Source organism: Aulonocara sp. 'chitande type north' Nkhata Bay, linkage group LG7 (assembly GCF_057382095.1).
Source record: "Aulonocara sp. 'chitande type north' Nkhata Bay isolate Kocher_YH1m ecotype deep benthic linkage group LG7, A_spYH_male_GT1.1, whole genome shotgun sequence".
Classification (NCBI taxonomy): Eukaryota; Metazoa; Chordata; class Actinopteri; order Cichliformes; family Cichlidae; genus Aulonocara; species Aulonocara sp. 'chitande type north' Nkhata Bay.
In genome coordinates, this window is record NC_141350.1 from 60,158,008 (window position 1) to 60,183,377 (window position 25,370).

Consider the following 25,370-nt stretch of genomic DNA (forward strand, 5'->3'; position numbering starts at 1 on the left):
TTTAAGTTGCATCAGCCAAAGCACAGAGGTTCGTGTCGCTGCCGTGGCGGGCTCGGTTAAGAAGGACAGTAGATTTGTCCAATAAGAATCCAGAATTCTTGACTTTTCTGTGTAGCCGGACCAGTTGGAGGCTGTCGTAGGCGTGCCCGCTGCTTGTGCTTTCCTTCAGTTTGAGCAGCGTGGAGTGAAGGAGAAGTACCTGATTCATTCTGCGGGAATAGCGGCTTCTGTGAGTATTTTCATGTGTTTAAATAAGTTATCTTTATTGTACTGTTCAGCAGAATAGCCTTTCAATTAGAGCAGTGTGCCGAACTGTCTATCTCAGGATGAGCGCAGGGAGGTAGCTTGAGTTAACTAGCTAACACATTAGCCTGCTAACGTCAGATCAAGCTAGTGCCTCTGCCTACAATAACAATTATAGTCAGCTGACTAGCTTATATTGAAGACTGTCGGTTTTTGGTAGAACTTTAAGAGGAAATATGTTGTATCACATGACTGTCACAAATTTGTGTGGTCTGGAAGTTTATGTTACGCTTGCGAGATTAAGTTCACTGATTTTGTGCCATGGAGACAGAGAACAGGGCTGTTCCTGTTACTAACCTGAAAGATGGGTCCAATATTTATCATCAACCTGGTCTCCGTCTACCTGTTCTATGATTATAAATGTCCTTATTTTGTCTTGAAAATGGACCATTATTTATTTCTCAAAACCACTGGGCTAATACTTCCCACGTCTCTTCTTTCTCTGTCTGCCCGCTAAATGCTTTGTTGTCAGGACGGGGACATGGGCTATTTGTTACCCAGAAAGCTGAAAACACCAGCTGAGGTTTGCTTTGGCAGTCAGTTTTCACCATTGGGAATTGAGCTCTGCTGCCTTTTAATTATATATGGTATCACATTTTAATGAAATATGTGTACTCCAAAAATCCACAAAGTGCTTACAAATCAATTGTAAGTTGCTTTTGTTTCCATTCTTATCTAAAATTGCATCTGACTTCATATTTAAGATCGCAGCATTGTGTGCCTCACCTGTCTCACTGGATTCCTGAGCTGCTGTTGTTTATGAGAAGAGCGTCAGGCCAATTAGCTGCAGCTAGGTTAACATCCACACCCTACAAACAGACTTAACTTTAAGCTTTTGGTGTGGAGTGGTAAAATCAAAACATGCACAATTACTATAATGACCGATAAACAATTTCATAATGTTTTGATACTTTATGGACAAAAAAATGTATTTTCGGACCAACACTGGACAGTTCTTTAACCGGCCTTTAAAAGCACTGACAAATGTATAATTCTTTTTTTTTTTTAATTAAATGGGATTGCCTTGAATGACATTTTAGTACATAAAAAGGAGCTACTCCAACAGCTTCCAACAAAGTACAGCACTTGCATATAAAATATGAAAGAAAATTGTTGCTTCTTACGGTGAAAACAACAAGGTGGTTTGTACAACCCCTTATGCACCAGCCTTGCCAGAGCTCTCGCTAGTTGCGCAGTCATGACAGGAAGAGAAACCCATGGGAAATTGCTGATGCTGTTAATTGATGGTAAGCCAGTGTTTTAAACAGCTGTTTAAAAAGCTTTACCCAAGATGTGACACACACACACACACACACACACACACACCTCTTCTGTACTTGCTAAATTAGTATTTGGGCACGAGCACTGAGAGTGTACCCTTAAGGGGACTACTGCCTGAAAGGGAAGAGCAGGCCTTAATTGTGTTCTAATAACTCGGTAGTAAAGTTGCTGTTACTCAGACCAAATAATCATCCACCTCTCTAAATGGGACCAGTTTCTGTGAGTTAAATTATTCGTCTTTCTGTGACCTGGAAAAATTTAATTGGACCAAGAATTAACTTAAAAAAATCACTGGCTGCATACAAGACCTCTTTAAGTCCATCCTCACCTCCTCCATCACCGTGTGGTACGCTGGAGCCACTATCAGGGACAAACAGAGACTGCAGCGTGTTGTGCGCTCTGCTGAGAAGGTGATTGGCTGCAGACTCCCATCTTTGCAGGACCTGTACACCTCCAGGACACTGCGGCGTGCAGCTCGGATCTCAGCTGACCCTTCTCACCCTGGATACAGTCTGTTTGACCTGCTCCCCTCAGGCAGGAGGCTCCGGTCCATTCGCACCAGAACCTCTCGCCATAAGAACAGTTTCTTCCCCTCTGCTGTTGGACACATGAACAATAACCATATGACTGTACCCGCCACTAACACATGACCCTACGCTGTGTCACTGCATCATTCTATGTTTGGCACTGATCACCACCTGCACTCATGTATATATCTTTCAACGTAGCACTCTTAATTCTTATTCTCATGTATATATCTCATGTATATCTCATGCACATATCTTTCCACGTAGCACTTTTAATTCTTATCCCTACTTTTATTTTTTTCCATGTCTATTTAAGTGCTATTTATGACAGCATGTTTGCACTGAAGCACCGCAGCAATTTCCTAATGTTGTAAACCTGCTCAACATTTGGCAATAAACCCCATTCTGATTCTGATTCTGATTCTAAATGTGCTTGATAGCTAAAGTGTTTCTTTTCTCTGTGTGTAATTTTGTTCACAGAGCTTCTTCAGAATGGACTCCTCCTTGAATGCAGCTCAAATTCGCCAGAAGTTCATTGACTTTTTCTGTCGCTATGAGCACCCGTACGTTCACTCTTCATCTACCATCCCCCTGGATGACCCCACGCTGCTTTTTGCCAATGCCGGCATGAACCAGGTACACACAATGTCTTTCCCAACACTGCTTCCTACACCATGGCTCTTCTTTATGTTCCCACTGATTCACAACTTTTAGAATAAGCTCGGAAATCAGATTTAGCAAACTTTCTTGAAAAAAAAACAAACATTTTTTTTTCTCAAGATTTTTCTTTTTTTTGCACCTCATTTCTTTAGTTCAAGCCCATCTTCCTCAACACTATTGATCCATCACATCCCATGGCCAGGCTGCGTCGTGCTGCCAACACCCAGAAGTGTATTCGTGCAGGAGGCAAACACAATGATCTGGACGATGTGGGTAAAGATGTCTACCACCACACCTTCTTTGAGATGCTGGGCTCCTGGTCCTTTGGGGACTACTTTAAGGTATTACATTTTCTCATCCTTCACATCAGTTTCACTTTTTTGTTACTTGTATTTTTAGTCCCACAGATTTAAATCCTGTTTGTTGAACAGTGCTCGAGTACACACACACACACATATTGCTGTAGGACCTTTCACCATTTATAAATTTCTCCTCTGCAAACATTTTGTTTGCCAAGTACTTTGTGATAAATGTATAACTAGGCAATATAATCTGCTCCCTCTCAAGTGACTCTACCAACTTCTTTGCCTTGGACAGCAGCTAGCAGTAGCTGTTCAGCTCTGTAGCATTGGTGAGCTCATTGTAAAGGCACAGGAAAAAGGCACTTTCAAAATAAGAGTGAGGGGATTGTCCACTAGTAAAAACATACATAGTGTCATTATCTTAGGTAAGTAGAGAAAAGGAGATAATTCTAATACAAAAATGCTTGAACATATGAGCCTGGGGCTCATCTAATTCTTTTTATATTTTCGGTTGAAGTGGTTAAAGTTGATCTATGTGAGAATCTGGCTGTTCTCTCCTTTTTGTCAATGTTGCTTGTTATATTACAATGACATATTCATTATCATTATTAATGGATAAGACATTGCCTAAACAGCTCTAAATTGTTATTGCATCATTTTTGCTCTCCAGGAATTAGCCTGTAAGATGGCCTTGGAGCTGCTGACTCAGGAGTTTGGTATTGCTTTAGAGCGCCTGTATGTCACCTACTTTGGAGGTAATGAGGATGCAGGCCTGGAGCCTGACCTGGAGTGCAAACAGATCTGGATGGACTTGGGGTGAGTGAGCCTTGGGAGCATTGACTGTATGTAAAAATAGATAAAGCTTGTGATACAAAAAGTGAAACGAGTTTGCAGGTTTAAGGCACTTCCAATCTTTTTAATGGCAAGAAAGAGGCAGCGACATTTCTGTACAATCAAAATGAGCTATAATCTGATATATATATATATATACACACACACACGCACACACATACTAGGGGTGCAACGATACACAAAATTCACGGTTCGGTTCGATACTTTTTTGATACAAAAAAAATGTTCATGCTTTTTTAATTTGTCATTTATTAAAATTATAAATATATATTTTAACTCAAAAGTACAGTTTTTAAATTGAATGTTGCTGAAACAACAAAGTAATAAAAAAATTAATCTATCTGATCGAGAAATCGCTCATCTTTGGAAAAGAGAGTTTATTACAGAGAAATGGCTCTTTCCAAAATAAAAGCTATACTATACGCTTCTTCTGGGGTATATTCTCAGCAGCATATTAAACATATCAGGTCCCCATAAGGAGAATCATGTGCTAACGGCTGTCTAAATGACTCGGGTAAAGTTTGTAGCATGCGTGCTTGTTGTTTTTGTCTGCTTCCACTTGTCTTTGCACTCGGATGATGTCGGCGTAAATGTGCAGTCATATTCATTGTGTTCCCACTAGTGCTGTCAGCGTTAATCTCATTGAAATGATGTTAACGCCATAACATGGCAAATCTCCGTTAACGAGCTACCGCGGATCTCCCCGTGCATGGGGCTGGACAGCGTCAACATGTTAAAGAGCAAACTGCGCTAACACACTAGTTCCCACCAATGTAATTGAGCATTGCGTGGCACATCCAACATACTGTTTTACTCTTGTCCGCTTACCTTCAGGGTCATGCGTCACATGAAAACCAAAATAGTTCCAAACGCCAGATCTGAATGAGGGTGGGAGAGGTTCAATTTGCCATGTTGCAAGGAGAGCTTAACTTCTGTCTCGCTAGTTTTCCCTGCGCTCAGTGAATCTGCGCTCGACTACTCCGCCTAGGCTGCACTGTCGAGCGCAGATCCACTGAGCGCTCAACACAGACAGCATCGTCAGAAGAAAAGTTGATAAAATAAATTAAAAATGTTGTATTGTTCGATACATATGCGTACTGAACCGAAAGCACTGTATCGAACGGTTCAATATCGATACGAGTATTGTTGCACCCCTAATACATACATACATACATACACCCAAGCTGGAAACACTTCACGCAAGTCGAGCTGCCCGAGATTCACAGAAAATGTTAAATTTTTGTGATTTTATATCGTTATCGGGATGATAGATGTCTTATATCGAGATATGAGATTTTAGTCATATCGCACAGCCCTAATACTACACCTTAAAATAAAAAAACAAAACAGTAGTTCAAAAGTATGCATTACAATCCTGGTGATCTCCCTTTGGTCAAATTCCAAAACCTCATCAGAGGACAGAATTTTGTCTGTAGGAAAAACATTTTTGCATGATGTGAATTAGAGCAGGGCGATATGGCCAAAAATATTTATCACGATATATATTTGAAAATTTGCGATAACGATATAACCGATGATATAATTGATGCGAGACAAAATACAACTCCACAACATTACTAGCGCAAAAAGACAACCTTCCATTTATTTTCACTTAAACAAGAAGCTGGTTTTTATGTACATTAAAGCTTTATAAAAATGTAACAGTGCAAATGCAAATTCCTTGCTGAAAGTTTAACCAAAAGGCATTTCCAGTAGAAATGGGCTGACATATCCTGAGCATAACCATGTATAATATCCACTGAAGTTAAAAAGAGGTGCTTTGCAACATTAAACTGCAGTGTGCAGTACGCATTTTTCGGACCATAAGGTGCACAGGATTATAAGGCACATTAAGCGAAACAAAGCAGTCAGATAAATCAAACTTGATTAAACTCATTCTTCTTGCTTCCTCCACTTCTGTACCATTGATTCATTAATGTTGAATTCTCTGGCAGCTGCTCTATTCCCATGTTGCAGTATATTAATGACTAACCTCGTATTGTGGATGGATTATCTCAGTTGTTCTCCTGACTGAAGTTTGGTCCTTTTACAGCATCCTGCCATGCGATTGCATTTGTCTCTAACCATGAAGAACCTTAACGTTAACTTTTATAAGTGGAAAAGTGTTAGTGTTCGTCCTCCAGCTTCACTGTTTATGTTATGCTAATATAGCTGTGTCGCTAGCGATCACGTAGCACATCATTATATACCAGCTAGCCCAACTTCAGTAACCCTACAAACGTCACTGCTGTTTAGTTTCCTGTCTTCATTTATGTTGGAAGTGATAGCAGAGCTGTACGTTTGATTTTTTTCAGAAATCTCTCAGTCAGAACATGCTATATCATGCTTAGGTAACTAGCAAAACTAGCGAGCTAACTTCCGCTAGCTTCCTGCTAACTTCTAACTCCGTTAAATGTAATAACTTTTGTTTTCATGGATGCCTGGAAGTTAAACTTTATAGTTACACCTGGTAAAGCAGCAATGCTGATCGTTTTATTAAAGATGAAAGAATTGAGACAGTTTTTAACTCTCAGTGATGCTGCAGTGTTGTTTGACCTGAAGCATACGGAGTTTAGGACCCAGATTACTCCCAGATTTAAGAGCATCTTAGTCCGACAAATACGACAATAACGACGGCCGCTTGCATGTTCTGCAAAAAAATGTGCTTTGTCGTGTATCTGACGGACAAACACCAAATCAGTTCCACATCACTGAAGTTGCACCATTTTTACAAACCAATTCTGGTTCATCTGTTTCACTCAACAATCGGCCATGTGCGTATGAAAACAAAGGCACTGCGCATGCGCGTTTTACTCCCATTCTATCGCGATATTTCATTTTCCTATCGTTGCCTAACATTATACCGGTATTACCGTGAACGGTATAATATGGCCCAGCCCTAATGTGAATGTTAAATTAATGATGAAAGTCTTTCTCATCTTAAGGGAGTTGATTCAACTTCTGCCTCTCTCTGTTTCTTTGTTTGGTTTAGCGTGGATGAGGCTCGCATCCTGCCGGGCAGTATGAAGGATAACTTCTGGGAGATGGGAGATACCGGCCCCTGTGGCCCTTGCAGTGAGATCCACTACGACCGCATTGGAGGGCGAGACGCCTCTCACTTGGTGAACATGGATGATCCCGATGTGTTGGAGATCTGGAACCTGGTGTTTATCCAGTTCAACAGGTAACACACTCACACACACACACAGTGAAAAATGATCTTACTAAGAGGACTTTATGAATCGATGATTGCATCCATGAAGCAAAATAATTTATTGAAGGAATAATGCTTTTGCATTAAATTCACACATTTTTTTTCACACACCATCACATGCTGTGTTAAAAGAGTAATTTATTCTCATGCCTTATGAGGCAGTGTAAAATCTTCTTGGTTCATTGCATTCGTTTACACCTTGTGGTGTTTTGAAAATGACTTCCAGGATTAGTCCTGTCAAGGCTGCTGGGCTACACTAATCCATAGTGTTGCTTTGTCCTCAGTTCCAGCAGGGCTCGGGTTTGCTTTCACATCCATAGTTGTGCTCGTTTGGTGTGAGCTAAAGAAAAAAATGATATGTTGTTAAGTTCTTTTTCTAGTCTGTGTTCACAAAACTTAAGCACCCAGCCTTTTGAACTTGCACTCAACATCGATCCAGTAGTGAAATTAGATCCTGTTGCAACAATGTAATGTTTGTTATGCGTTTATGTCTTCTGCTGTGTATAAAAGCTCATTTTTGGGGGGGGGGGGGTATTTAGAAATACTGATAACAGGTATAAGCAGAATGAAATGCACTGGAGGAACTGCTGGAATACAGGGACCTGTAAAAGCTCGGTGCACCTTATATTAACTTAATATATTTCCATGTTCTGAACAAACAGGGAAAGACTGTATTCACATGTACATGTGGTATGTAGGCATTTTCATTCTGATGTTTTGTAGTATTTCCCATAGAGGTGGGAATCACCATACACCCCACGATACGATATTATCACAATACTTAACTCACGATACGATATTATTGCGAATTTTTTTTTTTTTTTTTTTTTTTTTAATATATATATATATTTGAAATATTATGGGTATTGCAATACGATATTTTGTGATTTATCACATATTTTTTCTACTGCAGATTTTGTCCATAAAGGTAAACGTTATCAATATTCATTTTATCTAATAATAAAGTCTCACACTCAGTCTTTCTCTCATGTCAGTCAGTTTTATTGCTGATGTGATGGACCGAGCAGTGAAGGAAACTTAGGCACAGGTTAAAGTCCAAAAAATGATTTTTTATTTAACCCAAAAAACATAATTGGTTAACTCATGCAAAAAGAATCAAAATCTTGGGCCCATAAAAGAGGTCAAACTAACAAAACTCTACTCAAAGTTGACAACACAACTGATAACTCAAACAAACTGACCTAACTTAACGAGACAAAGGGGAAACTTAAATAGTGGCTGATCAGCCCACAAAAACAGGAAAAGGGGTAAAACACACAAAACCTAACTAAACCAAACATAATGAACTCCAATTCCCCCCCATGGTCCCGAGTTATGGCGTGAACCAATTTGTAGCCTTCCTTTAAAGCTCGCTCCGCCCCTTTTCCACCTCTTGGCTCCTTAATCAAGGGACTGGAACAGCTGCAACTAAGGTAACTCAGAAAACAAAAGATTAATCATACATAACAGTGTAAACTAAAATGTGCGCACTTATTTTAGAATGCAGTGTTATGTGGATATGTGAATGAATTCTAAACCAAAACCAGTTATTTATTGTTCTGTAAATAAATTCCTATATTTAAAGAAAGAAATGTGAATGCAATATTACTTATAAGCCTCTACACTAACATGGTGATATTACCACTGTGTGGCTGTAAGTGCAGCCATCACAGCTGACAAAGTGAACGGTTTGTATAACAGTCTAGTAACCAACTTAACTGAATGTAACTATCCGGTACAATTATAGCTTAAAACAAAATATAATTTTACATTAAATAAAAAAGTTTTAAATTTAAATAAAATAAAACATTTCTTAAATTAAAATAAGTAAACTGTCCTGTTTGTTGCTGCCCTAAAGTTAAACACATTTGGACAGTGAAGCAATGTCAGCATTCTTGCTCAGAAAAAGGAGCTGATCAACATGCTCTGAAGTCAGAGTGCTCCGTTTTGCTGTGACGATGTCTCCAGCGGTTGAGAAGACTCTTTCAGCCGAGACACTAGTACCTGGGATACAAAGGTATCTTTTTGCCAGTGTGGCCAGGAAAGGATAGACTTCCTCATGGGATTTCCACCAGCTTAGTGGGTCTTCTGTGAGTGCCAGTGACGTGACCTCCTGGTATCTTTTCACCTCCTCCTCAGCTGTGGCAGATAATGATTTTGGTGGGGCTCCAACATCACCATAAGTCTGACCAAGCAAGTCTGTTAACCCACAAGACTTCCTCATCTTGGCTGGTATGAGAGGGGGTCTGAGATTTTGTTCAGTCTCGTCAGGTTTCTCATGATGTTCATGGGCTTCTGGCTCACAGATGGGCTGCTACCTCTTTTCTTCCTGTAGAAAACTTCCTGTAGGAAGAAAATAAATATTTCATATCTTTTAGTATGCAGTAATATGTTAGCAAATTATAATTAATGTATTTAATTGTTAAATAGAATATTACCAATATGACAAAAATATCACCGATCTACTAATATTGTAAGTAAGTTATTTAAATTATAACACCAGAATGTTTGCTTACCTGAAGGGTTATAGCCTCAGCAACCACTCTGGCATAGGTTTCCTGTCTTTCCTCCAGTGACAGGAACGGCAGGGTTTTAAAGCGTGGGTCGAGAGCTGATGCTGTGTAGAGGGTGTTCCTCTCGACTGTGCTGGCATATCTCTTCTTAAGATCTTGACTGATACTTTGCTTGATGTTTCTGACCAGCGCTGTGTCACCAATGTTGTCTTGGGTGTCGTGCAACAGCTGTGCTAGCAGCGGTGCTACGAGAGACAGAGTAGGATTCTTTTCCTCAGACATCACAGTAGTCGCGACTTGCATTGACTTCAAGGCCCGGACAATTTCTTCAGTGTTCCCAATATCCGTCTCGTTTAGAGTAAAGATATCTGTGCTACTCTTTCTGACTTCGGGAGACAGCAGCGCTGCACAAATCGCAGGTTGTTGTTCAAGGAAACGCTGGAGCATGTCATAAGCACTGTTCCATCTCGTGCAGACGTCGGTCTTGAGCTTGTGAGTCGGGAGCTGTAACATTTTCTGTTTTTGCTCCAGAGCGTGGTTTGCCACTGTGCTTCTATTGAAAAACCCAGTTATGCGCCGCACTCTTCCCAAGACCCTGGCTACTGCAGGCAGGTTTAAGGCTCGTTGTGATGCCAGATTGAGCGTATGGGCGAAACACTTCACATGCAGGTAGAGCTGGGCGATAGAACGATAACGATATGTATCGCGATATAACTTTTACTCGATAGAGAAATTAAGCTATCGCGATAGACCTCGCCGCTCTTGTCCTCTTAAAAAAAAAAAAAAAAAAAAAAGGTCAGCCAATCCAAATTAAGTAGCGCAGAGCCGAACCAATCACAGCCGCAGCGTCACGTCGCGTGACTTGTTACGTACAGCACAAGTGCCAAGCCGCACGTGTGTTTGTTTGGGAAGCAGCCAGCGGGTAATGGAGCCAGCGCCTAATGGAGGAAATGAGTGTGCCGACTAGAAAAATCAACCGAGCGTGACCGAAGAGAAAACAGATGATGGTTCCAACGCCGGAGAGATTGTCGAACGGAAGAGCCATAGAAGTTCTGTAGTGTGAAGGTATTTCGGCTATTTCAAGTCTGACAAAAAACAGAGTAGCGTGCACTGTAAATTGTGCCGAAAGCAAGTCTGGAAATACAATAAACTGGTGCATGCGTCACACTGTGCGCCACGTTATTGTTTCGGTGAAATTAACTTCTACAATACTGTTACTGTTAATTCTACTCTCTGCAGTGTTTAAATGCTTACATATACACACAGTTACTGTCCGTCCACACATACGATTCGGTTCTGCTTCTATGCCCCAGCTTTGTTTACTTTTTCCCACCGAGGCTTCTAGACTTCTGATTGGCCAACATTTCTGCACGGTTAGGAATCTAGCGCCACCTGCTGCTTTGGCATGTTCATAGCAGTCTCTGACTGGAAGCGCTAATTCGTCATTCGGCTTTTGTCAGACTAAAGTAACTGTTAAAACTGTTTGAAAAGCTCAGCTATACAACAAGGAGAGATTGAGAATTTCCTTTTAGTTCTCAGTTTATTGGATATTGACAAAAGTTAGTCAGTTTTGTCTGTTCTTCTGTAAAACAAACTAAGATTTATTTTTAGAATTAATATTTTGTTTCTAAGTGGAATTGACAATTTAGTCTGTTTCGTTTGTTCTATTTTGAAACTTAGACGCTTTAGCGGCTGCCTTTTGTGTAGTTTGCAATATTTGCCTTTATCTATCTGAAAAAGTCTCATGTTCCTTAAGTACATCTACCCTGTTGAACTTATTATGGGAAATAAATATTTAAATAAAAACAAGCTGCTGATTATTTCACATTTTACTTGTGAGCAACGGCACATTTAAATCTTACAAATATAGTTATTTGGCTTATATCGTGATAGATATCGTTATCGCCTGAAATGAAAAAAACATATCGTGATATGAAAAAATCTCATATCGCCCAGCTCTACATGCAGGTATCCCGCTAGCTGAGTGGCAATTGTCATATTAGAAGCATTGTCGGTGACAACCACCAGATTTTTGTCGGCAATCCCCCATTCCTGTGCTGCATTTTGCAGGAGATTTGCAATGTTCGCTCCAGTGTGACTTTCATGTAATGTTCGAGTTTGGAGAACGTAAGACAGCAGTTGCCAGTCCGCTGTGAGATAATGCGCTGTTATAGTCACATATGAATCCACAGCCCGCGAGGTCCATGCTTCGCAAGTTAATGCAACCCTTTTTGCTGTGCTCAAACTTTCCTCAACTTTACGCTTCACATCTATGTAGAGATTGGGTACGGCTGTGTCCGCGAAAAAACGTCGTGATGGTATCACATACCTGGGTTCCAGCGTCTTGATCATGTAAGAAAAGCCCTCGTTTTCCACAATGTTGTAAGGACGCAGGTCTTTGCAGATGAAGTACGTGATAGATTGTGTTATTTTCTTAGCTCGCTCTGAATTGGGAGATAGCTTTGCTAAGCTAAGAGTGTCCAGCGTTGGTTGATTTTTCAGTGGAGCTGATTCAGAGCTAGCTTTCCCGTCCGCGGTTAATGCTATTTTTGGATGGTGCCGTGTAAGATGGGCCCTCATGTTCGTAGTATTCCCAGAGTACTTTATTTTCATACGACACACCTTGCAAATCCCGTGTGTCATATCCATCTCATTTGTTCCATCCTTGTTAAAAAATCCAAAGTACGTCCAGACATTTGATTTAAACGCAGATGGCGCTTTCCTGATCTCTTTTTCTTCCTCCATCTTTGTTTGATCTATTTTCCCATGTGCTGACCTAACCTCTGCTGACCTCACTAGAGAAAAAGCTCAACCGTACCATCTGGTGGACTGGAAGTTTTTGGAACAAAATATCGATATCTGCTGTCCCTGTATCGATACATTATTAGCAAACAAAATATCGCGATACTACGCTGTATCGATTTTTTCCCCCACCTCTAATTTCCCACCATATTTGAACCAAACAACAGTGAAAAGTTATCACTGACAGTAATTATCAACACAACAGCAGCCGTGTGCTTAAATGGGTTTCAGATTCACCTGAGCCTTGTTACTTGTTCAGCAGGTGACAAAAATAAACTAAAATGAACCTTTGTGGCAGCAGCACACCCTTACATGAATCTATACAAGGAACACGGGCTGGAATTTGGACACACCTCTATCTGTTTTGGACAGAATGTTCAAGCTAGTAAATCAGATGCACACTCCCACTTTCCACACCACTTAAAACGAAATCTTTTGTTTACGCATTCCAAGAAATTTACTGTCGCGGATTTTTTAAAATTTATTTATTTTCTCTTATAAAAGTAATTCTCACCAGTGGGCCTATTTTTATGGAAGAGCGTAAATTAAATACAGGGTAGCAGTAGTCTTTTTTTATTTTTTTATAAACTGCAAACTACAATGGTAAATAAGAAGATCAATAGTTGCATATAAATTACATATACATGTATGTTTTAAGAATAACATGTGTGCACCTCTATAACAAAACAGCACTGCCAAGAGGTCTTAAATCTTTTTACTGATCAGTGAATCTGTGTTTTTTAACTGTTGTTTCCAGAGAGTCCGAGACGGAGCTGAAGCCGCTGCCTAAGAAGAGCATTGACACAGGGATGGGTCTGGAGCGCCTTGTGTCTGTACTGCAGAACAAGATGTCCAACTATGACACTGACCTTTTCATACCGTACTTTGAAGCCATTCAGAAGGTACAGAAGTGTCAAGGATTTGTGCGAAAGAGAGAGACGATCTATCCTTTACTTGACAGTTCAATGAAAGAGAAATTATGATTAGATTGGGCAAGATCCAGTAAATAGTAATAGCTACTGAATCAAAATATCAAAACTTATTCCTATAAATTAATCTGGTAGTATGAATCCACACAAAGTTGCCTTAACAGCAGCATTTATCAACGTGTTTATTTACATTAGAGGAAGACGTTTGGGGCCCACATATCTAACATTAAGAATATGATCTATTTCAGGGTACGGGTGCTCGACCTTACACAGGAAAAGTAGGTGCTGAGGACGCTGATGGTATCGACATGGCTTACCGTGTGCTTGCTGACCACGCCCGCACCATCACCATCGCCTTATCAGATGGCGGTCGGCCTGACAACACAGGAAGAGGGTAAGACATTGTTAATTGTTTAAATACTCAACAGACTTAACAGTAAGTAACATGATTGCTGCAAATGAAAAGTTTTGTGGAGCCTTTTTTACACATCATTAAAATATTTTGTTGTTTCCACCATATTTAGCTACGTGTTAAGGAGGATCCTGCGCCGTGCGGTCAGATATTCTCATGAGAAGCTGGGCGCTCAGAGAGGCTTCTTTGCCTCTCTCGTGGATGTAGTGGTCGATTCCCTGGTGAGATTTTCTTTCCTTTGTAGTCCAAGTAGGCATTACAGACACACAACTTGCTGTTGTTTGGGTTATTGTCATGAGGGTTACGTTAATTTTTAGCTGTTTTATTCTCTGATCTTGTAGTGTGACTGGGTTAATGTTGAAGACAGTTTTCCTCTTGCGTTTTTAAAAAGCATTTCCTACTTTAGAAGCCAAAAAAACATTTGTTCTTTTCTACCAAAACTAGTTTAATTCCATTTTTCTTTTAATGCTTAATTGCATTTACTGGATGACAGCAGTGAATAGAATTCACTGCAGGAAGCATCCTTATTATTAATATTAGATTTCACATGAGATTTTGTTTTATATATTCTTAATTGTGAGGTGTGTATTTTGTATTTTTCAGTGTTGTGAAAAAACATGACTGTTTCAAAAAATCTTGGTGTTTAGTATTAGTTAATATATAACACTTAATAAACTCTAAATGATGTGTCTCTTTTTTTTTTTTTTACTCCTCCTTTTCCGTTTCTTTCTTTCTTCCCCCCTCTCTGTCTACATCTCCATCTGTCTACTTTGACTGCATTTTCCAGGGTGAAGCATTCCCAGAGTTGAAGAAAGACCCAGAAATGGTGAAGGATATTATTAACGAGGAAGAGGTGCAGTTCCTTAAAACCCTCAGCAGAGGGCGCCGTATCCTGGATAGGAAGATAATGAGTCTGGCTGACACAAAGACAATCCCAGGTGAGAGTGCGGTGTTTAGTGTAATGTGTGTAACTTTCTTTTGAGAAGTTCACTGCTCTGTTTTTGTTACATCCTCCCTGAATTATCCTCGTCATTTTATCCTTTCTTCACCTTTCATCTGTCTTCACCACCCACATGACTTCTTCTTTTCTTGGCTCATTTTTCTGTCATTTCTTCCCTCCTTCAGTTGCTTTGTTTTCCCGCTTTTAATCCCATCAGAATTTGTTGGCATTATGGTTCAGTCTCTCCCTTCATCTTTTTGTCTGATTGTCATTCTCAATGCCTCAGAGCTTCTCAGATCAGTACACAAATACTCACTAAAGGGAAGGAATTAGTTTGAAAAGCTAAAAATTCATCAGTTGATGTTTCACACTATAAATTCAAGCGACATAAAAATTGATGCACATTCAGCTTTGCTTATAAACGTAACCCTCCAGGGTTGTTGGTGTACACTGTAATGGATTTTTTCAAAAGTTGTATACCTCAGGCAAACTAATATTTCTTCATTGTCACAAAGTGTGTCCAAATCATTACTGCACCCTGCAAACATAAGCTGCTACAAAGCAGTTTATTTGTTCTTTTCATGCTTTTACTTATCCAAACAATGCCTCCAGTCCATCAATATTTTTTTTTATTGTCTGACTCAAGGACATAAGTGTTTAAGCAGTGTTGTTTCAGACACTCACACTTCTATCTTTTCTCCCTCTCTCCGTGCACACAGGTGACACAGCATGGTTGCTGTATGACACATACGGTTTCCCTCTGGACCTCACCTCCCTTATTGCTGAGGAGAAAGGCATGGAGGTTGACCTGGCTGGCTTCGAGGAGGAGAAGAAGGCTGCACAGGTGAGCAGATGATTGTTTGAAAATGGCCTTGACCGTCCTGACTCTACTGAGTCTCGCTAACTACCCTACTGTGCCACTCCTATGGGTGCACTGTTTTGCTTTGTGTCAGCATTCTCCAGTACTGCACTGTAAGTCAGAATCAGGAGTCATGCACCTGCTGTTTAAATAAGCCTACATTTACTTTACAGCCCGGTGTGAACCCCTTGTTGTTTGATTAAGCCAAAAGATTGATTTGCTTTCCGTAAAACTGCAACCTCTGATTTCTATCCCACACATTTCATCGATTTTGTACGAGTCTCATACCAATACTGCAGTTCTCCTCATTCCCACTTGGGGGAGTTTGACACAGAACACAATCACTCTACAATATCTCCTTAACCTTATATAGAGTTACCAGTTTATTAGATACACATGTGAAGCCTCAAACCAGTTTTTCTCAGCGTTTTAAAGAAATAGTATCACATAAGTACTTATTTATTATTCAAGTGTGTCTTGAAGAAGGAGAACAAATTTAGGAACATTGCAAACTTCAAATGTTCTCAGTGGTCTTTAACATGTGAAACTTGCATTATCCAGAAAATATCTCATTACATTGCAATATAAAGTGCCTTGAGGCAACTGTTGTTGTGAATTGGTGCTAAATAAATAAAACTGAATTGAATAAATATACAGAAAAAGAAACTTGCAAAATATCTCATAAGTGGGATTTCTACACTTCTGGGTTTCTACAACTATACTGCATTGTCCTCTCTTTCCCCCAGATTTTGCTTCGTCATGGCTGTAATTTCTTCTCCCTTTATTCTTTTCCCCTCATCTTACTGAGCTGCATCCATTCTGCACTAAAGCACTACATGTTTTACAAATCCAATTGCTCATTTAACTGTTATGTGCTTAAGCAATGGATGCAGTCTGAGCCAGTTTACCTGAAATTTGTCTTGTGGCTGTCCCCTCACTTGTTGCTGTTTCCTTTTGTTTTTCTGAGTTGATTAACATTTATGTTGGCTAGAAATCAACATATGCATCTTTGAAACCTGTCTGTAAGAAAGTGAGAGAGCTTATAATCTTGTAAAGAAAAGGAAAGAGAACTCTGAAAGTGCTGCTTGGGTCTGATTTTGTGCCATCTCTGTAGCACTCCCGCAAAGTCACTCCATCTTCCACACTGATATAAATGTAGAACGCTTAAAATTATTAGATATTGATGTAAATGTACAGGAATTTAACTCATATCTGCTACAGTTCTGGGAACTGATTGAATGCATGAATTATGCACAATCTTGCACAGTCATTATTTAACAAATGTCTAATCTTTATTGAATGATTATACCAGGCAAATTGTGATTGTCTTTGCTATCAGTCATTCTGTAATTATGTAACATTTTAATTGTAAATGTTTCTGTATTTTGGGGGTTATGACTGAGCATAAGTCTGTGTTTGTGTGTGTGTAGTTGAAGTCCCAGGGTAAGGGCGCGGGAGATGAGGACCACATCATGTTGGACATCTACGCCATCGAAGAGCTGAGAAACAAGCAGATACCCGCCACAGATGACTCTCCCAAATACAATTATACCTCAGATGAAAACGGCAACTACCGTAAGTGATGCATAGAAAAGCACTATATAACAAGTCCATTTACCTTTTAAAGTCAACTGATCTGTATCCTATTATTGTACCCAGAGTTCCAGCAAACCTCAGCTACAGTGCTTGCCCTCCGTCACGACCGCGCCTTCTGCGATGAGGTGACCACGGGTCAGGAGTGCGGCGTGGTGCTGGACCAGACGTCCTTCTACGCAGAGCAGGGTGGACAGACGTTTGATGAAGGCTACATGCTCAGAGAGGATGACAGTACAGAGGATGTAAGTGCAATAAAAATAAATTGAGGGAAACAACACCTAGGTTCATGTGCTTTTTACACTTCTGTAATGAGCTCTGTTAATCCTGTTTGCGTTGTAAAAAAGAGCTTTGATAGTTTCCCTTCATTAGGGTAATTGTCACAGTTGGAGTTTGTTTTTCCTCCCGAACACATTGCAGGTACAGAGAAATCGAGCTTTACCTTTTGTCAACTTTTAACTGGGCGGATGAGAATTGCACAGTCTATCTTCAGAGCTAACACATTTGTTCAATTAGCACTTCTGGATCTGATAGCTGCTGGAAATCATGGCCGTGAGCAAACAGCCCATCTGCTTGGCGAAAAAGCCTGCGAAATGAATTATCATAGTTCTTACAGAAGAATGGACAAAAGATAATAAATTGTTCTTGTCTCTCGTCCATAACTGAGAACTTGAATGGCATGAAAACATTCATATCAGTTTTAGCAGAACATCTGTGGGGGGGGGGGGTCCATTCAAATGCCAGCACTTCATTTCTTTTGTATGTCTTTATGTATTCTTCTCGTAATTCTCATATTTGCTGAGAATGTGGGAACTTTCTATAAAGAGCTTTTAACTTATTAAGTCATCATGTTCTCCAAAATATTTAATCTCATAGACACACAAACCATCAGACTGCCTTCAGTTTTTCTTTTTGCCTATGAAAACTTTTGTTTGAATGTACTCTTCTGCTTTTTGCAGCGCATGGAGTTCTCGGTGAAGAATACGCAGGTTCGAGGAGGTTACGTTCTCCATGTGGGTACAGTCTATGGCACACTGAAAGTTGGAGACCGTGTCACCTTACACGTAGATGAGGTGAGAATTGAAACCGGGATATTGACCCTATTTTTTAAAAACAAACAAACAAACAAAAAAAAGCCAGCTAAGTAAAAGAGATTCTAGGTAGGTTGAGCTTTATGTAGAGCTTTATCTATCCACACACACTTTCCAGGCTCGCCGTAGACCCATCATGAGCAACCACACTGCCACACACATCTTGAACTTTGCCCTGCGTGGGGTGCTAGGGGAGGCAGACCAGAGGGGCTCCCTGGTTGCCCCCGATCGCCTGCGCTTTGACTTCACTGCTAAAGGTGCTCTCAGCACGGATGAGATCCACCGGACTGAGGAGATCGCTTGTACCATGATTAAAGATGCTAAGGTCAGTGGATGGAGTGAAATCACCAGCCAGTTTTTTGAAGAGAAAAAAATGTTGATCCTCACAGACTTTTATTTAATATTAATATTGGATTTGAACTTTCCAGCCTGTGTACGCAATGGAAGCAACCCTCGCAGAAGCCAAAGCGATTCAGGGTCTGCGCGCTGTATTCGATGAGACATACCCCGACCCGGTCCGTGTCGTGTCTGTTGGCATTCCTGTCCCAGAACTGCTGGCCGACCCCAACAGTGCTGCTGGCTCCCTCACCTCCATCGAGTTTTGTGGTGGAACGTGAGTATGACACTTGTTTTCAGTCTTTGTGCATTTCTGCTCACACTTGACGGGGAATGCAAATCAACCACATGGCTGTTAACGTTGTTGGGTCAACTCAGCGTGGTTTCCTCTTAACAAAAAGTTTTTATATGTGATGGGTCTAAGGAAGCCCGTTTCCACCACTAAAAAAAAAAGTAACTCTTTCTCGAAATTTTGAATTATTTTCTCAAAATTTCGAGTTAATACGTTTCGAGAAAAGTAACTTGAAATTTCGAGTTAGCGGTGTGGATATGTCAAACACCCTTTAGACTTATGTATTAAAGTGCTTAATTTGAGCCAATTGTTTAAATTCATCAGATTTTTTTTCAGTATTATTTTGTTTTTCTTTTATTATTCAACCATTTGGATTTTAAGTCTTACATTTAGGGGCAACTGTGTCAGCAGAGACAGCTGTACCTACTAGGCTTCAGCCTGAGCTGAACTGAAGACTGCGTTTCTGATAATGGATCTATATGAAAAATAATATGGCTGTTTTTTGTGGTACAGTCTTCCAACAAGTTATAATTATAGTATTATTTTTTTATGCCTGTTATTAGCAGGGTATCTGTATCTGTGCGTTGTCCCCCATTCTTTAAAAAAAAGAAAAAAGAAAAAGAAGCTCGCTAAGCTTGCTATGGTAGGGACCAACACACTAATGTTTAGACTTTAAAATGTGAACTCCAGTGGTAGATAGAGTAATAGCTACAGTGGGGCAAAAAAGTATTTAGTCAGCCACCGATTGTGCAAGTTCCCCCACCTAAAATGATGACAGAGGTCAGTAATTTGCACCAGAGGTACACTTCAACTGTGAGAGACAGAATGTGAAAAAAAAATCCATGAATCCACATGGTAGGATTTGTAAAGAATTTATTCGTAAATCAGGGTGGAAAATAAGTATTTGGTCAATAACAAAAATACAACTCAATACTTTGTAACATAACCTTTGTTGGCAATAACAGAGGTCAAACGTTTACTATAGGTCTTTACCAGGTTTGCACACACAGTAGCTGGTATTTTGGCCCATTCCTCCATGCAGATCTTCTCGAGAGCAGTGATGTTTTGGGGCTGTCGCCGAGCAACACGGACTTTCAACTCCCGCCACAGATTTTCTATGGGGTTGAGGTCTGGAGACTGGCTAGGCCACTCCAGGACTTTCAAATGCTTCTTACGGAGCCACTCCTTTGTTGCCCGGGCGGTGTGTTTTGGATCATTGTCATGTTGGAAGACCCAGCCTCGTTTCATCTTCAAAGTTCTCACTGATGGAAGGAGGTTTTGGCTCAAAATCTCACGATACATGGCCCCATTCATTCTGTCCTTAACACGGATCAGTCGTCCTGTCCCCTTGGCAGAAAAACAGCCCCATAGCATGATGTTTCCACCCCCATGCTTCACAGTAGGTATGGTGTTCTTGGGATGCAACTCAGTATTCTTCTTCCTCCAAACACGACGAGTTGAGTTTATACCAAAAAGTTCTACTTTGGTTTCATCTGACCACATGACATTCTCCCAATCCTCTGCTGTATCATCCATGTGCTCTCTGGCAAACTTCAGACGGGCCTGGACATGCACTGGCTTCAGCAGCGGAACACGTCTGGCACTGCGGGATTTGATTCCCTGCCGTTGTAGTGTGTTACTGATGGTGACCTTTGTTACTTTGGTCCCAGCTCTCTGCAGGTCATTCACCAGGTCCCCCCGTGTGGTTCTGGGATCTTTGCTCACCGTTCTCATGATCATTTTGACCCCACGGGATGAGATCTTGCGTGGAGCCCCAGATCGAGGGAGATTATCAGTGGTCTTGTATGTCTTCCATTTTCTGATGATTGCTCCCACAGTTGATTTTTTCACACCAAGCTGCTTGCCTATTGTAGATTCACTCTTCCCAGTCTGGTGCAGGTCTACAATACTTTTCCTGGTGTCCTTCGAAAGCTCTTTGGTCTTGGCCATGGCGGAGTTTGGAGTCTGACTGTTTGAGGCTGTGGACAGGTGTCTTTTATACAGATGATGAGTTCAAACAGGTGCCATTCATACAGGTAACGAGTGGGGGACAGAAAAGCTTCTTACAGGAGACGTTACAGGTCTGTGAGAGCCAGAGATTTTCCTTGTTTGAGGTGACCAAATACTTATTTTCCACCCTAATTTACGAATAAATTCTTTACAAATCCTACCATGTGAATTCATGGATTTTTTTTTTTTTTCACATTCTGTCTCTCACAGTTGAAGTGTACCTCTGGTGCAAATTACTGACCTCTGTCATCATTTTAAGTGGGGGAACTTGCACAATCGGTGGCTGACTAAATACTTTTTTGCCCCACTGTATAGCTGTGTTTAATATACGGTTTATGGCTTGGACCCTTCAACCTCAGATTGTACAGTTTGGTGCTGGATCTCAGGTTCTATCGCTAACTATGTTATTGATGGGTTTCTTGTCTGTGATTTAAATCAGTTGCAGCCGTTCCCCATGAATAATGGACTCTAATTGTCAGTTTCTCAACAGTTTCTCAAACAGAGAAAATGGCCTTCTGTTAGTGTTTGCCTAAAAACCTCAAACCAGTTTTTCTCAGCTTCACTCCTTTAGTTTGGAGAGCTGCTTCATTCATTATCATGTTGTGATAATGAATGGTGACAATGCCTATTTGTTTAACAGTGTATTTCACAGATGTTAGTGATGTTTGGGAAAATGCACGGGGGGAAAAATGAGCAGAACGACAACATGTGGCAGGATGAAAAATCCAAGCATGCTAACATTTTTCTTAATTTGATATGCTGCATTGATTCAAGTGTGTTTGCCGTGCCATTACTGTGTGTGCGCCCTGAGTGGAATCAAGTGTGCAGCGTGAACACATCAGTGTACAAAAGTCCAAATAAGCGCATTTGCATTGGGCCGATAGTTTTCAGACCAGCCCAGGGGCGGTGTGTAAAGTGGAAAGCGTTAATTGGATTTGTGCATCTTTATGGTGAGACGAGCGTGTCCCTGTGCAGACAGAGGCCTGGAACATTTCGTCAAGCTCAATCCACTGATTAGACTTGCTCCACTGACTCGTACAGTGTCTGCTCCTGGCTGTAAAATTCACCTGAATGCCCAGACATCTCCGCTCTTTCACACGTTGTGTTATAGCCTGGCTTTTTATGCCATTTTGTGCTGCAGGAGCCAATATTCCGAGCTACATTTGATGCAAAGGCTGCGAGGGTCGGTTCAGATTTTAAGCACCGCAAAAGACATTTGCATTAAGCCCATTCTATCTTCTTTTTTTGGTTTTAATTGCACATCCTTCCATCTCAAGCTGCTTCAGGTTTCAGTAAACTGTTGGTGTGCTTCTTGATGCTGTCTTTGATGTTGTTTTAATCTGCAGCCACTTCAAAGAGCCTCTCATTCCTGCTGCTGTTGTTTGGTAATGTTTTCCTCTCCCTCTGCTCCTCATCCTTTGCTCCTGCTCGCCCCTCTCCTACTTCTCATCTGCCTCCCGCAGTTGTGTAACGTTTTTCTTTTCTGTTATCCACAGCCATCTGCAGAACTCGGGTCACGCCGCGCCGTTCGTCATCGTCTCAGAGGAGGCCATCGCTAAGGGCATCCGCCGCATCGTTGCAGTGACAGGAACAGAGGCCCAGAAGGTCAGGACACACACACACAGCTTACACTTACTGATGTACTCGCTCAAAGCGTTACACTCATGTACTCACTTCCACCCCCACATACAGAGAAGGGTTTAGACAACATTTTAAAGACGGTAGCCCCACAGAGGGGCGGGGGTGTCTTGATGGTGAAATGTTCACACTGGTAACTACAAACACGACTGATTAAAGGAAAATTTGTCCCAGACAAAGCGACCTTTGGGTTTCTGTGATGAAACTTGAATGAATGTTGGGGTGAACACTGTAGTAGAAAGAAGAATGTAGCACCCCTCTCTCTTCAGGCCCACAGGACAAATTTACTATTTTTAGACAATTAGTCTTTCATCTTTTCCACCAGTCGTCTTCTCTTCTCATTCTTCCTCCTCGTGTTTCTTTGCCCTTTTTGATCTTTGCCCCTGCCTCACTCTGCTGTGTCGCATATCCATCAGGCTCAAAGGAAAGCCGATGCCCTGCGCCAGTCTCTGTCTGCCCTCGGAGACAAGGTGAAGCAGCAGACAAGCCCAAACAAGGACATACAGAAAGAGATTGCTGACATGACTGAGGTAAATGGGATGTTTGGTTTAGAGAGACGTTCTGAGGCAAATAAAAAAAATTGTGAAAAAATTGCAAATTGCCCTGTGGTAACATTTCCGTCTCCTCTGCAGTCGATAGGCACCGCTGTAATCTCTCAGTGGCAAAAGGATGAGATGAGGGAAACCCTGAAGGGCCTGAAAAAGACCATGGATGACTTGGACCGCAACTACAAGGCTGACATCCAGAAGAGGGTTCTGGAGAAGACGAAGGAGGTGATTGAAAGCAACCCAAACCAGCCGCTGCTCATCATGGAGATGGAGACTGGAGCCTCAGCAAAGGTGAGAGTCAAGACAGAATATTTTTGGGAAGGCAAGTCTAAAAATCAGTAGCAGAATTCTTATAAATCTCTTTACGTGTTATTCCATAAAAGAACCATGTCCTTGTTGGATATACAGAGCATAAAGAGAGAGCAAATTTATAATCCAATCCCCGAGACTTCATCAGCATCCTGTACAGAAATAAATTAGGAGTGCAAACAGTATTAAAATTCACTTTATCTCTGCACATTTTCTCAGGCTCACTTAGCTTATCTCACTGTGTTATTGCCACGGGACTAAATCAGCTCTGTGGCCCATTAGTTGTGACCTTGAGACATCAATAGTGCTGATTAGGAGATGTTTTTTATTCTTCTCTTCCCACTTCCTTTTACCCCTCTTTACATCCCTCTTTCCTTCTTCCTCTCTCAGGCTCTGAATGAGTCACTGAAGCTGCTGAAGTCGCAGTCCCCTCAGACAGCTGCGATGCTCTTCACTGTAGACCCAGATGCTGGCAAGATCACCTGTTTGTGTCAAGTCCCACAGGTATCGTTCAGTGACATATGCTAGAAGCCTTGCTCTGAGCATTTTCCATGAATTTAACCCTCCGCTTTCCACCCTCCACCTTTCTTCTCTGCAGGATGTGGCTAACCGTGGCCTGAAGGCCAGCCAATGGGTTCAGGAGCTGTGTCCCCTGCTGGACGGCAAGGGAGGCGGCAAAGACATGTCTGCACAGGCCACGGGCAGGAACACACAGTGCCTGCAGGAGGCGCTCCAGATGGCCAACGAGTTTGCACGGCTCAAACTGGGGGAGAACTAAGAGGCACGAGGGTGGGGTCTGTGTGGGAGGTGCGGTTACAAACATATCGGGGAGTGAAGTGGAAATTAGTCTGAAATCTTCAAACATCCTGTCCTAGTTTTCCTCTCCTCTTTTAGACTTAGAAAGGCTGGAAAACTAGCAAAACTCAACCACTGATGCTCAGCCAGCAATAAATGAGCCACTCGTCTTTACTTTCTGCTTTGCCCTGTTAAAACTCGTCTCTCTGGGAATAACTTGAACACATAAGATCCACTCATAACTGGAGGATGGCAGATGATTTCTACTTTCCTGTTTCCAACTCATTTTTGCATGCAGAGGAAAAGAAAAGGGACATACATTTGATGTAGCCTCCTACAAGTACTGTGCAGCTCAGATAAATTGACAAAAAATTCCCACCTTGGAGCACAAAGTGGGCTTTCGACATACCACCATCCTGCCTCCATGTTTAGTTTCATCTCACTGTAGTCCTGTTTGTTTAGAAACAAGCCCCCAAGGCACTTTGTCCTTCTTTTGGCTTCCTGTACCACTTGGGCTCAGGAATAACAGTAAAGTTGACCCAGCTTGGACACAGTATAAATAATGTTTATCCTTTATTGGCAGAAAGCAGTTTGGCTCCGTCCATGTGTATGACAAAAGCCTGTGTGCTCTCCTGTGATTAGCTGGACTTAAGTTGTACAGTACATGCAGTAGCTGTATTATAGTCTTCAAATAACAAGCCATTTTCTGACATGTAATAAAATAATGGGTTTAATTTAGTAAATTAAGAATTCACTAACTGTAAAATGATCACGAACATGTCTAGTAACCAATCTTTGCAATTTCATGCTGCTGACATTTAATATTGATTAATTAAATGCAGAAAGTTTTGTTATTGTATCTGCTTCCTGTCACTGAAATGTCACGCTATGGGATGGAATAAATACAGCTGACAAATGCCACATGTCTGTGTCATTCCTGGTAGATCTGTGATGAACTTTGGGTTATTCATTTCAGATGGACTGTTATGGATTTGAGATTGATCTAAACTCCAAGCACTGTTCATAAACTGTACGTAAAAGATGGCTGTAGCTTCCACGTCTCAGTGTCTAATGACCAGCAGGGGGCGACTCCTGTGGTTGTGTAGAAATCTGCAGGAAAACGGCCCTTTATGATTGAACAGTTGCTAATGTATGAGCTTCACA

General features: G+C 41.1%; 1 protein-coding gene across 1 annotated transcript; it reads left to right on the plus strand.

Annotated features, from left to right (window-relative positions):
• The first annotated feature begins 96 nt into the window (after positions 1 to 96).
• aars1 (alanyl-tRNA synthetase 1) lies at positions 97 to 25,127 on the plus strand. Its single transcript, XM_086301719.1, has 20 exons — positions 97 to 229; positions 2,592 to 2,747; positions 2,924 to 3,112; positions 3,744 to 3,889; positions 6,918 to 7,109; positions 13,212 to 13,356; positions 13,632 to 13,777; positions 13,908 to 14,016; positions 14,583 to 14,733; positions 15,455 to 15,579; positions 17,025 to 17,169; positions 17,254 to 17,432; positions 18,147 to 18,260; positions 18,397 to 18,603; positions 18,707 to 18,891; positions 22,413 to 22,521; positions 22,971 to 23,084; positions 23,187 to 23,393; positions 23,802 to 23,915; positions 24,010 to 25,127. Exons 2-20 carry the CDS (start codon positions 2,604 to 2,606, stop codon positions 24,187 to 24,189), a joined length of 2,901 nt encoding a protein of 966 aa, XP_086157845.1. The 5' UTR covers positions 97 to 229; positions 2,592 to 2,603; the 3' UTR covers positions 24,190 to 25,127.
• Positions 25,128 to 25,370: the final 243 nt, after the last annotated feature.